Here is a 16,638-nt window from a genome sequence, read left to right as displayed (position 1 = left end):
GGTTTCTAAGAATGGGAGAAGATCTGCAGGGCCTATTTTAGTGCCCTCATCTCCTTCAGGTTGATGTGCTCTGATCATAGACTTGAAGGCCATTGTCCCTGAACTCTCAGATGCCTGTCCATGCTCCCTATGCTTCATCTGGTGCATCTGTGTGCAGTTCCTGTTAAGGTATTTGTGGTTTAAAGAGAATACCTGGGTTGGGGAGCTTTATCTGTGATATCCAGCACAGTAGTTCCTTCTTTAGGTAGGACAGGAGAGGAACCTATGTCTCCAGGGGATGATAATGCTTATACTAGGTGGATTTCAGGTACCACTGGACCTTCTTCACATGGAGTCTGGCAAAGGGGATCATGGAGATGGTTGATTCCATGAATCCCAGTGCTCTTCAGGATTTCCCCTGCAATACAGAACTGAAGAAAAAGAAGACAAGGAACTAACTGGTTAGGCTTTGCACTTTGGAGTAAGGCAAGTCTGCATTACTTTGGTGTGCAGTCTGCACACCCAAGAAAATAAGGTCTTGGGCTGATTTCATTGCTGGCTTTTTTAGGATGATTGTAAAACCCAGACCTTGAAGAACGGCCAGGGAGAAGTTGAGATGAGTCAACAGAAGCTGCTGAGAAGATGTCAAACAGGTCATCCAAGTAAGGGATTACCTGCATTAAGTTCTGCACTAAGCTACGACTGAGACAAGGCACTCTGTGAAGACTCGTTGGGGGGGGATTCCAAAAGGCAAAGCAGAGAACTGAAGGTGTGATGAACCAGTAAAAAACTCAAAATTTTCCTTTAAGCCTGGTGAATATAAATGTGGTGACAGGCATCCTTTAGGTCCAGAGATACCAGGAAGGGTTATGGAAGAATGAACAGAAGCAAAGTTTGCAGGGACAGCAGCTTGAAAGATGAGACAAATTGAAAGGTGTTGAGGGTAGAGAGATCAAAAATCAGTCTCCAGTCTCCTCCTTTTCTTGGGACGAGGAACAGTTTGTAACAGAACCCTTTTCCCAAATATTTTTGAGGGAACAGTTCTACTGTGTCTGGCTCAGGCAAGGTTTGAATGATGACATAGAGCAAATGTACCTGATTTTGTGGAGGAGGAAGGATGACAATGAATAGGGGCACTTCTTTTCAGATCATTCTGTACCCATTTTGAATGACTGAAAAGACTCAGTTGTTTGAAGTGATGATTAGATAGCTTTTTTTAGGGATGAGGTGAGCCTTTTGGAAAGGGGAGGGATAGACCTAGGGATGGGGAGGGGGATATAAAGTAGTCAGGAAAATTTGTCTGGATAAGGAGGCCTCCCAGATAAACAAAATCCTTGTCTGGTTTGGCCTGGAATCTTTCCTAGGCATTTTCTTGGCCTTATGAGAAAAAAGGTCTTGGTTCCCTGCAAGTGGAGGAAGTCGGTTTTGCAAGATAATTCCTTTGGTATCTTGACATATAAGTAATAAAGATCAGACTACGGTAGTTCATAATTTTGCCTTGTTCCTGCAATTGTTTGAAAGTACTGGCAGCATCTGCAATGAAAAAAAGGTCCTTGTTTAAGGGACAGTTTAGGAAATTTGCCTTAATATTCTCTGGGAGGGGCTCAGAATGTAATCATGCATAACTCCAGATCATATAACCTGTATCAGCTGCCCTGCATGAAGTTTGTACTGTATCACAGCTGCATTTAATGCTGTATCTAGCAACTGAGGAAGTCTGAGCCACCATTGATAAAGCCTGTTATTTATTAGTAGGTTCCTCCAGAGAGGCCAATGTTTTATTTAAACTGCCCAGAATACACAATAAGTACTTAGGTTTTTGAGTCTGATAATTCAGAGTTCTAAAGGCCAGAGTGGAAGATGTATAAACCTTTTTACCCAGCCTGTCCATTGCCCTGCTGTCTTTATCTGAAGGAAGAGCACTGGAAGCAGGCGGTGACTTAGAGGGCTTGTTTGTAGACATGGAAAACACATAAAGGTCTATCAAAAGGTTTTGATACAGAAATTTCAAGTCCTCAGGTACCTTGTAAGCCTGTCAGGTCTTTTAGGAGCTGGTGGCTGAGAATTAGGTGCAGCTGAAGTTGGCTGAAAAGGTATCAAGGAAAGCCTCCAGAACAGGAGGTACAGGTGCAGAAGCAAGGGTCCCTACTCCCACTAGGTTATAGCATCTCTGTTGAACATCAGAAATCTGCTTAGATTCCCATTCTAAATGCTTCATCATATTAACAATAGTTTCCCCAAATGAAGATTCTTCAACAGGGGAGTTGAGAGAAATGGAATCTTCCTCATCAAAGGCCACTTGGCCTGGCAAATGGATCTAGGATGAATATTTTTATTTTTATTTCTTTACTTGTCGATGCTTTACAACTATAACTACTGTGTTTTATAATTGTTCTGTTTTATAACTGTTCTGTAACCATGCTGTATTTTAATTGTATGTGGAACTTTTCTTCCCAGGCCTCTGCTGAAAAAGGACTCGTGTCCAGTCAGACTTTCCCGGTAAACAAATGTAAAATAAAAATAAAATAATACTTATCCAGGACATCTGAGTCAGAATCATCCTCAAGAGAAGTGTCTAAATGTATGTTTTGGGGAGTGCAAGGAGAAGGAGAGGTAGTAGTAGGCCATGCAAAAGATGGCAGCCTAAATGCCATTATGGCTTGAATAGTCCCAGTAAAAAATCCATTCACTCCTTTTCTTTGGATGTGTGGGAGAAGAAACACTTTTATTTTTTTGTTTCTTTTTCCTAGGTGTGACATCCACTTTGACCAAATACAGAGGCTCCAACCCCTGATGAACCTCAGTGAGTGACCGTGGAACCTTTCCTCTAACAAGGATCTGTAGTATGCCTTTGGATCCTTAAGAAATAATTGAACAGGGTTCCCCTTCTCAACATCATCGGTATCTTCAGTTATTTTGGATGTATGAACCTCAGATGCCACAATGGCCTCTGGAGAGTTCACTGTAGCAGGAGTTTGAATATATGATGGGCATACTGTGGGTTCCAAAACCTCTGCAAGTACATTCGAGTCTAACTGGGCAGTCAAAATATCAGACCAAGGCCCCTTAATCTTTTTCTTATGAATGGGTGGGATGTCAGGAGTAGAAGAGTCTGCCATCTTTGCTTGGACAAGGTGCTTAAGGTGCTGAATTTCCAAGCAGGAACTGAGAGATGAAAGTTGAGTTCATAAGGTCTTTGAAACAAAGGACTAACATAACATGCAATTTTTGTAATCATGCTCTGCACCTAAGTAGAAAAAGCACTTGGAGTGGAGATTCTTGTAGGGAATCTGCCAAATGCAGTTACACTTTCTCCTTCTAGCGGACATCTAATAGAGAAACAAACAGCAATGCAATTGAGAAAAAATAAGTAAGGTTCCCCAGTGGGGCACAATACCTCTCAACCTTTCAGCACTAGAAATCTGGACAAAGCCTAAAATAATGGGGGACAGAGGTCCAAAAATAGGGCCAGATTTTAAAAGTTGCTCCTATAAACTTAAAAATTGCTAAAAAAAACTGGATTTGTGACAGCTTGCATTTTTCTAACGGATTTGAAGTCTGAAACTCAAATATATGTCATTAGTTAGTGACTTTAATCATCACTGATTTGCCACAAAACCACAAATTTTCTAAGGACAGACTAAAAATATGAGGCAAGAATCTCAACATTCTGTGAAAATCTGGACAGTTGAGAGGTATGAAGGACACTTATCTGAAACAGTGAAGGCCAGTGGTACCAACAACCATGTTTAGAACAGACTGATGGGTGGCAGAACTGAGTACAGACTGGCAGTGAGATAGTTTGAAGATTTATTCTCATACATCTGCTTATGCAGCCTTACAACCATGGGCTTAGGTACTATATTGGAAGGGTTTGCTTTTGTACCCCAGCCAGACGTTCACATCATTTGGCCAAATAACCCAGCAGCCTTAAATACTGCAACAAAGATCTAAGGAAGGGCATTTTAGTCACTCTGGCTGATTATACAGCTCCCTTCAAAAAGGACTCAGCCTATAAGCAGCCAGAGTGACAGTGTGGAAGGGGATGAAAGCTTTCGGAAGTTGTCCGGTTGCTGTATCATTGGCAGGATACAATACATTGGCTACTGCAACATTAAGAATGATGAACGTCTTGCATTTCAGTGGGATGTACTGAATATATAATGTTATACTGTTATCCAGCTGAACCAGAGTTTATTTTTATACTCCAATGTGTTACAAGTAACAATGATTATCACAGTGCCCACTAAACTTTACCAAAGTCAGACTGTGCTTGTGCCATATACATTGCTGATATATGCTCATTAAAGGGTTATGCCATGTATTTGTGAACTGCCGTGGCATGTTACATCTGGAAACAACATATTCTAACTTGCACTGCATTTTATACTTCTTATTTCACATTTGTAATGTATATGGTTAGGGTGGAGCATTAATTGTTTGGAAAAGAGACTCACTCACAGCTCTTTCAGCGCAATCATCTACAGAGAAGCTCAACTGCAGTGATGGAAGCTGGAGACCCAGAAAAGCTGTTGGACCAAATCTGTACTTTATTACAGTATGCCAACATCAGTGATATACTGTTTATATGTTGCTATATGCACTATTACACCTAGGTAATGCTACAACTGGAAGTGACATGACGGCAAATTACTTTGTTCACAGAGCACCTAAACAATTGTTAGTGAGTGCTTATATGACAGCTACAATTCACATGATACACACTGTTAGTGTGGAAGGTGGATACAAGAAAGGCATACTTCTTTATCACACAATGCATCTGGCATGCATATGTGTATTTCCTGCAACTGATGGTCTATGGTATATAACTGTACATGCTTCTGTATTGTATTATAATAAAATACACATAGCATCTTTCTAGTTTGTGTGACAGTGAAAGGTAACCATTCATCCCATTATAGCTATACAAGTGTGTGACCCACTCCATCAAAATGCAGACAGTTATCAGAGTAGATTTAACAGACACCAGGGCTGTCAGTCAGCTACCAAAGGAAAATGTTAAAGATGAAAATGTATTAGTACCGCAGCTGGGACTTGAATGTAGGCCACTGGAATTTTGCTCCAGTTGCAACAATCAGGTGTACTTTTAAACAGCTGAAACATAGAGCAGTTCTAAACGCATTACTTTGTATAGCATTAACTTGGTGACATATGGTGATAATCATCATCAAAAGAATGTGACATCTTTTTAATAAGCTCACCCCAACTGCAGAAGGAGAACAAACTTAGTGCCTTAGAAAGCACTTGCTCCTTGACCAACACAAATGTTATATTTTTTGAGATATACAATGTACTTCAACTCTTTACACTTTCTCTGATGTGTTTCCTGGTAGTAAACAATCAACTAACAATGAAAACAAGTACGTATTCAGGTATGTAGCACACTGAAATTTAAAAGAGAAAACGGAGTGCATTTCTAATGGAGATCTATTACATACGCAATGAGAGATACATCCTCACATATACAGAGACGTGCATGCATGTATGTTCTTCCTATCCATTACCTGAAATCTGAGACTGCTACCAAGTCACCTCCCACAAACCTTAAAGCAAGAAGGTCAAGGAACACTGGTCAGCAAACTGTTAAGGAAATGGATGTGTTCACCTCTTCTTCCCTTTGCCAAGCAGGATATTTTCAGTTGTGTAAAACAGCATGCACATTCCCATACATGTTCATTCCAGAAGCTGGACACTCTACCGAACCTCAACTACCTGCTGCTGTGCTCGGGTCTATATTAAATCAGCGAACACTTAAAATAGTGAACGCTGCTTTATCATCCCTTTAAAAGCGAAAGCTTGAAATCCCGAAGACACGGAATAGCGATTTTTTTTTCCCCAGGGAAAAAATCGCTGGGTCGTTTTTGGGACTTTGCCATTTCCTCCACTGTGGTGCGATCTCGGAGTTGGTATATTTAAGTAGGGGGTGTGTGAGGGACTGCCCCACTTTATTTAATGTTTTGAACTCTTTTTTTTTGTGGTACAGCGATTTTTTTCCTGGGAAAAAAATCTCTGTTCTGTGTCTTTGGGATTTTAAGCTTTCGTTTTTAAAGGGTCGATAAATCAGCGTTCGCTATTTTAAGCATTTGCTGATTTAATATAGACCCGTGTGCTCAGCAGTTTTCCCTGAGCCTCTTTAAACAGTTAGAATGACCTCAGTGTCCCCATGTTATCTATGCAAATAAGTATAGTCTAGTAGTTTCTTAGTCACATCTCTACTGAATTATCCTTCTGGAATCCAGGTGCATAGGTTACCAGTACCACAAAAGTCGAGAACGTATAGGTTTCTACCCTTTGCATCAGGAGGATGTCGTGCACTATTGTACAGTGAGTACTTTTTTTTAAAGATACTGTTACATTCCATATAAATGCCTATTTTCTGGTCTATATTACATCATCGAACTCACAGGAGTTCGAACAATGTAATAATGAGCTATGAAACCCAAGAATTACGAAAACACAGAACAGCGACTTTTTTCCCAGGGAAAAAAATCACTGTTCTGGTACAAAAAAAAAACAAACAAAACATTTACATCCCCCACACCCCCCCTAAATGGCCCAATGAATTTTTTTCCCTGGGAAAAAAAATCCGTGTGCCGTGGCTTCACTATTTTCGTATTCCGAACATTTGGGCTTGATATTACAACGTTCGGACTCCTGTGTGTTCGACGTTGTAATATAGACCCCATATTTTCCTATAATACTTGCTAGAAGAATTTGCTTTACATAGTAATTTTTGAATTATCATATTCTTATTAGCAACTGTGCATGTATATTCGTCTTATTCAATTAACCTTCTGTTGAAAGAGAGATCAACGTAGCACACTGCCATTTACTACAAGCTTGTTTTAACTAGTGTGTTAATAACAGATGGCACTAGAGGGCAATATAACAAACCTCCACTGAACGTACATGTGGTCACTATGTGTGCAATCAAAAATTGTATAACTACAAGAAAAAGAAAGCTTAATCTTCAGTTTCAGACTGGATTTGACGAGTAACTGGGTGATTAAAAATATTAATCTTTTAAAATTTCATTTATGTGACAAGGCATTAACACTATGAATGTATTAAATTTATTTTGTAACCAGTGTCATGTACGATAATACACTTGACTTAAGAGGTTGGACATATTAAAAGTTATCAAAAAGTATTTCCTGGGACAAGAAAATGGTAGCAACCTACACATTCTGACATTATTTTGTAAACTGTGCCATCATACCTTCTGTCCCAGAAACAGACTTTTAGTTGACAGGACTGTGAATCCATCAACTGATAAATCAGTTGTGCTATCTGCAGTGGCCGACTTGCCGATTTCTGCTGCATTTTTCTAGAAGGTAAAATAATTAGTACATTTTAAAATGATGAGTATTGGCATGAGCACTTCTAAAAATTTGGAAAACTGCAGTATCTAATTAAATGTATAATAAAACTCACACACAGGCAGACAACATATTAGATGTGACTTTCAGTAACACAGTGGAAGACAAGCTAACCCTCAAAAATGTAGCTTCAAATTCAAGTAGCAACCATAACATGATAAAAATAAACCTCAGTCGAGTGTAAAACAAAAATTCATTAGAAATGAACACGCACTATGCATATAAACAGACTAGACTAAACAACTCCACATTTTTCACACATCATAACTAAAGTGTAATGAGGTGACTCAGATTATGACATACTCTGAAAGGATTTCATGGACAGAATACAATGGACTGTAATAATTCCATAAAAGAGAAATGAAAAATACAGTAATATATCAGAAGAATTAAAAACTTGGTCAGCAGGAAGAACAGAATATACAAATTTTATGCAAACAGGAAGTCTTGTGAATGGAAGGAATACTTATGAAAGGGTATGAAAATACAAACATTACTTAACTGGGTTTACTATTGTTTAATCGAACGTATAATAGATGACCGTTAATGTCCGAAAACCTACTTGTCAAATTTAAAAGGAAAACTGTGTAAATACATCAAACTCACATAAAAGAATGGTTTGTTGCATTCGACCTTAAGGATTCGATTTCTTGCATGTGGTTATGTCACATCGCATATGTAAATTCGGCAACTAACATCCGGAAAATAATACAATTCGTAAATTACCAGTGTGTTCATCTGCTGTGTAAAAAAGGAATAACATAGGACACACATAAACAGGGTATTGGTAAGTGTTGTATATGTAGACTGTAGTCACTCCCATTTAAACAAACTATACATGCTGTATAAAACAAAATAGTACATTTGTTTCCCTTTTCTAGGTGTAACACAGTTAAATGAGCTCCTCTAATAATAATATGTATTCGCCTGGTAAAATAGGTGAGATATATGAGACAGAAATAAGTCAGAAAGGAAAGAAAATGTTAGTAGTTACGGGTTATCAGTACTATCTTGAAAAACATACTGATACCCGTAACTACTGGTGGTGTTGTCTGAAACAAACGGAGAAATGCAAAGGAAGGTGTGTAACGGGAACTGTTATAAATGGTGAAAGAATGTTAAAAACAGCTTCACACTTCTATGCTCCCAATCCTATTAGTTGTGAAGGTTTGAGAATCCGTGCAGCTATAAAAAGAAGAGCTGCAAGTACATTGGAAGATCCCTGCAAAATTGTGTCTGAGGCTTTGGCAAGCACTTTGTCAGACGTAGTTAGCACATTACCAAAAGTACAGTTTTGTACCTACCATAAATGTAGATGTTCGAGAGTTCACACTGCTGCAGTCATCACACTTGGGTTATCTGCTTTCAGGCGGTCCTGCAGTCGACCCGAGTTCCAAAGTCTTGGTCCTGCGTCGGTTGCTGTCGCTTCTTCCCCGACGTCAGTGCGACAGAGGTATAAAAGAGGCAGCCAACACCATTTTCTTCAGTTTTTCTTGCCCCAGATGTCAGGTGCCCCCAAATAGGAAGGCAATACATAATCCTAAGTAAATTACATAAGTAGAAAACAATAGCTGTAGCTGTAAGCAAATACACCATATAGAAATACATCTTAGAGATTGTATAAACAGGGAGCTATAGATAAAACCCAGGTAAGAAGAGGGGAAGGTGGGGGGGTAACCTGGACTGCAGCAGTGTGAACACTCGAACAACTACATTTATGGTAGGTACAAAACTGTACTATGTTCATCGTGTTACACTGCTGCAGTCATCACACTTGGGTTGAATCCCAAAGCTAAGGCTGGGCAGTTGGTACTAAACAGGGTTTGGAGAAGCTAGCAGGCCCTGCAAAACTGCAGTGGCAAAGCCAGCTCTGGTTTTTGAGTATAGAGGTAAGTGGTAGTGCTTGGTGAAGGTGTGCACTGAACTCCAAGTTGCAGCTTCCAAAATATCCTTAGTTGGTACCCCTCTGAGGAAGGCTGCTGATGTTGCTGTAGCCCTGGTGGAATGAGGCCTAATGTTACCAGGTACAGGTTTCCCATGGTGTGTGTAGCAGATACAATGTCCTATCCATTTTGAAATGGTCTGTTTTGATATAGGCTTTCCTTGAGATCCTGCAGCATAGGATACAAAGAGCTGATCAGAATTTCTGAAAACCTTTGTTTTATCCAAGTAGAAACGTAATTGCCTGTGAATGTCCAAAGAGTGTAGGAGCCTTTCCCCTTTATTCTGGGGGTTTGGATAAAAGGTGGGTAAATGAATGGTTTGGTTTAGAGCCACACTGGATACTACCTTTGGCATAAAGGAAGGGTTAGTTCGTAAAGAGACTCTGTCTTGATGGAAAATGATGAAAGGCTCCACTGCCATTAGGGCCTGTAGCTGAGACTCTTCGTGCTGAAGTTATTGCTAGCAGCAGGGCAGTTTTCCATGATACAAATTGTAAATCAGCTGAAAAAGCTGGCTCAAAGGGCGGTAGTGTAAGTTTTTCCAAAACAAAATTGAGGTCCCAAGTTGGTGATGGTGCTCTTTGGGGCGGTCTTATGTTCTTAGCCCCTCTGAGGTACTGTCTTAATAATGGATGTGAAAAAATAGGAGGCTCTGTGTTGTAATGAGCTGAAATAGCTGAAGCGTGGATCTTTATAGATGAAAAAGAAAGGCCTTTGTGCAACATCTCAGTTAAACATTGCAGAATCTAAGGAGTATATGGGACAAGATGATTTTGGCCTTTAGCCTGGTTCCAGGGACAGAATCTTTTCCATTTGTCTGAGTAGGTTTTCCTGGTGCTGGGTCTCCTGGCCTCCAGAATGACATCCATAACAGCTGTAGAGAGAAGTGTTGACTGGTTGTTTAGATAATCTGCCATGCTGCCAGATTTAAAGTCTTGAGCTGGCTGTGTAGAATCTGATTGTTTTGTTGAGTCAGCAGGTGAGGAATTTGAGGTAAAATCCATGGTGGGCCTTGAGCCATGTTCCTTAACACTGGATACCAGTGTTGGCATGGCCAGTCTGGAGCAATGAGTATCATTTGTGACCTCTCTAATCTGGCTTTTAGCAGCACCTTTGCCAGAAGAGGCAGTGGAGGAAAGGCATACACTGTTAGTGTTTTCCAACTGAATGAGAGGGTGTCCACTTTCCAAGTTAGTGTGTGGTATGTCCTTGTGCAAAACTTTTGCAGTTGGTAGTTTTGGGGGGAGGCAAACAGATCTATGTCTGGGCTCCCCCATTTTTGAGTTATCATTGTGAATACTTGTGGGTCTAGTTTCCACTCATGAGGATCCATGATATTTCTGCTTAGTTTGTCTGCCAATGTATTTTTCTTTCCTGGCAGGAATTGTGCTTGTAGTTGAACTTGGTAGGTCAGTGCTGTGTTCTACAAGGTCATTGCTTGCCTGCATAGGGGGTAGGAATGTGTGCCCCTTGTTTGTTTATGTACCACATCACTGTGGTGTTGTCCGTCTTTATTAGAAGTTGTCCTGGATGTAGGAGGTCATTGAAAGCTGTTAGGGCATTTTGTACAGCTAGCATCTCTTTTTGATTGATGTGGAGATGCATTTGATCTGCAGACCATTTGCCCTGAATACACTGTCCTGCCATGTGTGCTCCCCAGGCGTAATCCGATGCATCTGTTGTCATTATTTGCCTGGTTGTGGGCAAGGTGAAAGGCTGACCCTTGTTGAGGTGACATGCCTGAGCCCACCATAGAAACTCCTGTTGAAGGCAGGGAATTAGTGGTATTATTGTTTCCAAGTTGTGGCTGTGTTGAGTCCATATGCTTTTCAGGTACCATTGTAATTTCAAAGACCACCAGAACGAAAAACCAATGAAAAACACAAAAAGGCAAGCACTTCAACGTAGCAAGTCTGTGTAAAGAAAACAAGTGTTTTCCTTATAGAAAAATCCACACTTCTTTTACGAAAGTCTTTCCAAGGCAGACAAAACGCACAGGAGTACAGAAACTTAACGCAAAATTTATTAAACAATAAAAAAGCGTTTTCGCTGTAGTCAATGCTGCAGCTTCTTCAGAGGGTAATTTGAAAAGACCGACAATTCCTAGTATTTATAGTAACGTCAAAGCGTGATTTAATTAGTTAATACAATTTTGGAAGTTTAAAAACCACATCACTTTTAATAAATTAACACTCCAAGTAAAATTGGCTAAAAAAGCCCTCATATTAACAAAAATATATTATACAAGTCAAAAGTTGATATTAACCACAAAAATAAACACGTAAAATTTTCAATAATTCCACCAGTATACTGTGACTGGAAACTAATAGCATCCACAATGTTTTTTGTGCTATATCAGACACAAGGCACTATTGTAATGTATGAAATGCAGTATATTACACCAATGCCGAAGTCCCTATATTTTAATAGTCCCCGGGCTCTGGTATGTTAAAAATAAAAAATAAAAAATAGTAAAACAGTGTACTGGAAGTACTAAAGGTAGATACAATATCAAAAGATCAAATTAGCATCTTGAAATATGTAATGTTAACATAAGAAATTGTAGTAAAATAGAAAAGCATGTCCAGTTTTAAAAACAAAGACTGCTTATCAATTTCAAAATGATTTACAATATTAATTTGTGCTATTGTGGTCAAAAGTATGTATAAAAATGTGTTAAAAAGATGTTTAAAAGTTAACCAAACAAGAACTAACTTATTTGTTACAGCCATAAGTATAGTGCTAACAAGCAAATCAACGCCTGTAACTCCTCATTTTTAATACGCATGCAATATTACAGTGCTCATTCAAACCTGGAAAAGAGAACGAATGCAATAGTAACTGCCATTCCAGTTCTCTATTTTCTAAAAATAGTGAAACTGGTCCTCCTCTTTCTGAGTTAAGAACCTGGTCTATAGCCATAAATTGAAAACTGTGTCCTACATTGTAATTGTAATTTCCTCATATGCAGTTTGGCATATGGTATTAGTAGTACGCAAGATGCCATGAATCCCAAGGCCTGCAGAATTTTTCTTGCAGGGAGTTGGGTTTTTGTTGCCATCATTTTGAAGTATTGAGTCAGTTGTCCTTGCTTGTCTGGTGTGAGATAAGCCATCTGGGCCGTTGTATTTAAGCTGGCACCCAGTAATATTATGTCTTATGAGGGCACGAGTTTGACTTATTTTCGTTTACTGTGTACCCTAGGCAACTTAGTAGGTTTTTTACAAACGCCAGATGTTTTAAAAGAATGTCCTTGCTGTCTGCTTGAATAAGGCAGTCATCCAGGTATGGATATATTTGGATTCCTCTTTGTCTGCAGTATGCAATTACTGGTGCCAGGCATTTTGTGAAGACCCTGGGCGCATTAGATAAGCCAAAGGGCAGTGCAGAGAACTGGTAATGAGTTGTACCTGCTATAAATCGGAGGTATCTTCCGCAATTTTGTCTGACAGGGACATGCAGGTATGCCTCCTTGAGGTCCAACATTACTAGCCAAGCCTTCTTGCCCAGCATGGGAAGAAGTTGCTGTAGTGTGAGCATCTTGAATTTGGGTACTTCCAGGTATGTGTTTAGAATTGAAAGGTCCAGAATGGGTCTCCAGGCTTTGTCCTTTCGGGGAACCAGAAAGAGTCTTGAGTAAAATCCTTGCCCTTGCTCCTGTGTGGGAACCTGTTGAATGGCTCTCATGTCGAGTGCTGTAATTTGTCTTTGAGCCTCTGCCCGTTGATTTGATGGCAGGTTTGGCATTCCTTTTATCCTTGGTAAAGTGTGAAAGTGGAACCTGTATCCTTGAGTTACAATATTTAGGACCCATTTGTCTTTTGTGATGATGTGCCAATTGTCTGCAAAAAGTACAAGTTTTCCTCCCAAGGGAGCTGCCAAGAGTGATTTGCTTGGCAGCCTGAGGGGTAAGTCGTGATTGTCTTCTGATAGTTTGGGACCTGTCTTCTCCTCCTTTCTGGGTTGTGGCACCCCATTGTCATGGCTTGTAAGAGCCTTGTGGCTGACCTCTGCCCCTTGGGCGTCGGTATTTGTCCCTTTGTGGTCTGTCAGAAGTTGGAACGGACCAGTTTTTGGTTGGCCAATTTCTGCTGAAACGAGGGGGTTGGACCTGTAAAAAATCCTTGACCGTCTGCATAGATTTTGCCTTATCCTCCATTTTCTTTAAAACCTCTTCTGCTTTCACACCAAATAAAACATCCTGCTGTAATGGTGCATCCAATAACTTTGCTTTAACATGATCAGGTAAAGTTTGTTCTTTTAATCAAACATGCCTACGAATGACAGACCCTGTTACGGCTGCTCTGCAAGAAGCTTCCAATAAATCTAATCCACATTGCAAAGTATGTTTTCCCACTTGTTCTGCTGCATGCAACAAATCTTGCATTTCCTTGTAATCAGGCTGCTTTGTATGTGTGCTCATTTTTTTGTTTTAATTGAGACATCAAATATTGTTGATATTTCAGTATGTGAAACTGGCAATTTAAGGCCCTCATAGCCAGAGTAGCTGAGATATATACTTTCTTTCCCCATCTGTCTAATGCTCTAGAATCCCTTTCAGACGGTACAGGATTTTTAGCAATAGAGGCCTTAACCCCTTTGGGACCCTGGGAAATGGTTTCTGGGTCAGCAACAGGGCTTTTATATAGGAATTTATGTGAGTCAGGGACTCTGTAGTATCTGCCTGGTTTGGCTGGTGCAGGAGGTAATGAATCTGGGTTAAGGCTAGATTCTGAATAAACATCATCCACAATGTCTAACACAGGTGGAATAGCAAGGGGTCTGTGCTGGGGTAGTAAGAGGAACTCTCGGAGCCTTTTCTTAGAATCAGAGTAATCCTGGCCTTCCCAGTAGAAATGTTCCCTCATGGTATGTAAAGTTTCTCCAAAAGAGTAGTCTTCTGGGGGAGATGCTGAAGGAATAGACTCTTCAGCATCAGAGTCTTCATAAGGGGGAAAAGAGTACTCCTGTTCCTCAGAAGAATCTGAGGTAATGGAAACCTGGTCAGAGGAAGCGTAGTCCTCCTCCTGTCTAGGCCTTTTGTCAGGTGGGGGATGGGAACCCCTGATTAAGGTAATTAAGTCTTTGGCCATCTTAAGCATCTGTTTCTTAGGCATGGGGCCTTGCACTGGAGAGTGCTGTACAGGCTTCCTTACTTTTAATGGAGGTTTCTGTTTTGTAAAGGATTTAATAGTAAGTGTAGTTGGTCTGAAGACACCTTCAGCAACTGACGGCCTTTCAACTGCACCGGAATCTCCATCAGCCATGGAGTCGGAAGGGCCTAAAGATAAAGGGTCTGGGGGCCATGCAATCTCCGCTTGGGAGTCGGATGCAGGCTGGGGTTCTAAATCAGCAGTCGTCAGGGGCTGCTTAGGTGCCTCACTGAAAACCGGAGAACCGGCGACTGGCCTAGCAGAGGCCTCGGTGTCTGGTTTGGGTCTTGGCTGCCTGTCCTTATCTTTGCGCTTTTTATGTATCCCGGTAGTCGGTTGCTCCCACAGCATGATATAATTAAACTTTCTACCAAAATAATGTCGGACAAAATCAAACCGACGTTTAATAGTTCGTTTGTTAAACCTAGCACAAAACCGACAACCTGTGATGTCGTGGTCTTGGCCTAGGCAAGGGATACAATAGGAATGAAAATCCTTATGAGGTATTTGCTTCCCACAAGAAATGCAATTATTAACTTTTTCTGACATCGGACTGAAGCAAGAAAAGGTTCCCCAACGGGGTACTTAGCTTTATTGAAGACTTCGGTCTGAAATTCGATTTGAAAATCTCAGGAGTCGGCCGACCGGCACTTGTGAACTGCTTCTGCTTCGGGCACCGCGCGGCAAGAAAGAGTGAAGAAAATGGCATTGGCTGCCTCTTTTATACCCCTGTCGCACTGACGTCAGGGAAGAAGCGACAGCAACCGACTCCGGACTAAGACTTTGGAACTCGGGCCGACTGCGGGACCGCCTGACAGCAGATAACCTAAGTGTGATGACTGCAGCAGTGCAACACGATGAACATCTGTGATGCCTTAAAGTAAACAGTAAGGAGGGTTAGCCATAAAGAAGCATCCTCATCTGTGCAGTCACCACTTGGTTTAAGTGACATAAATGCAGAGATGTTCAATATAAAAAGTGGTTCTGTTATTGTCCATCACATTAGTAAGGATGGTGTTGCAACTAATGCTGTGGTGTTAACCACTCTGAGTAATTTGCAGGTGATGTGTAATTCGGAATATGTCTTAGCTAATGGGACATTTCCACTAACTATGAAGGAATGTAAACAATTTTATACAATTCACTGCTGTTTTCAGGGTGGGATATAAGGCATAGTAGTCCCTGTGGTGTATGGAATCCTGAATTCAAAGACAGAGAGCAATTATGACTCTTTCTGGATGACTGTAATTGAATTGTGTGCTCAACATGATCTAATATTTAAACCTGAAATGGTCTTGTGTGATTTTGAGAAGGGGGAGATAAACAGTATCGTCAAGCATGTACCTTCAAGTAAGGTAAAGGGCTATTGGTTTCACCTGTGCCAAATTGTGTGGCGGCACATTCAGAAATCACACCTTGCTGCTGTATTTGGATCAGATATCCAATTTTCTTTACTCTGTAAGCAAATTCCTTCCCCTAGCATTTGTAAACCCCGATGACATTTTGCCTACTTTCCAACTGATTGAAGCTGATATGCCACAGCAAGTTAAACCTTTATGTGATTTTTTTAAAGAAAAGTACACTGTAGGGAGACCTCATTGTTATGCTATTAGAAATGCCACCGCAGAATGTAATCCACACTTGTAAAGGGGGGTTGGCACAGATGCTTGCGCAGTCTGTTAGGCAAGAAAAAACTGCATTTACATGATTTACTATACACAATCGAATTAGAACAGAATCATTTAGAAGATTTAAACCACAGAGCTTTGACTTGCCTTCCTTCTTCTCCAAAACGATGGCAACTAGTACAGAAGGAGGCATCATTTATGAAACTACTATCCAAGAGGAATGATTTCATGTCACGAGGGTTCGTGCAATTAATTGCATCGCACTGTTCATTTTAAAGTGGTGTTACTGTTATTGAGTTTGAAGTATTTATATGGTGCATCTGTAATCTGCAGTGTTTCCTCACTTGGGACATACTTCAACCTTAACTATATGTAACGGTCACGGTATCCACTTTTATAATTGCAGGACATGGGTAATGTTCACTACTGATGTTTTGTGTTTTGGGATGGTGTTTCACTATGTACTGAAAAAGCAATGGATATAGTCAGTATTGCCATTAAAAGTGTTCAACATAAATATCGAATGTCAAATTCG

At 40.4% G+C, this 16,638-nt stretch overlaps 1 protein-coding gene across 2 annotated transcripts in view; it reads right to left on the bottom strand.

Moving 5' to 3' along the window:
* Nucleotides 1-16,638, bottom strand: part of LOC122799866 (core histone macro-H2A.1) — a 1,011,703-nt gene that overhangs the window by 635,088 nt on the left and 359,977 nt on the right. For both annotated transcript variants that reach the window (XM_044069220.1, XM_044069221.1), the window contains exon 5: nucleotides 7,220-7,327. In XM_044069220.1, coding sequence (XP_043925155.1) covers nucleotides 7,220-7,327 — 108 coding nt within the window. The remainder of the gene's footprint in view (nucleotides 1-7,219; nucleotides 7,328-16,638) is intronic.

This window comes from Protopterus annectens, chromosome 4.part0 (genome assembly GCF_019279795.1).
Source record: "Protopterus annectens isolate FY-2018-M chromosome 4.part0, PAN1.0, whole genome shotgun sequence".
Lineage (NCBI taxonomy): Eukaryota > Metazoa > Chordata > Ceratodontiformes > Protopteridae > Protopterus > Protopterus annectens.
The sequence above is the reverse complement of the archived record's forward strand: the minus strand, read 5'-3'. Positions and strand labels throughout refer to the sequence as shown.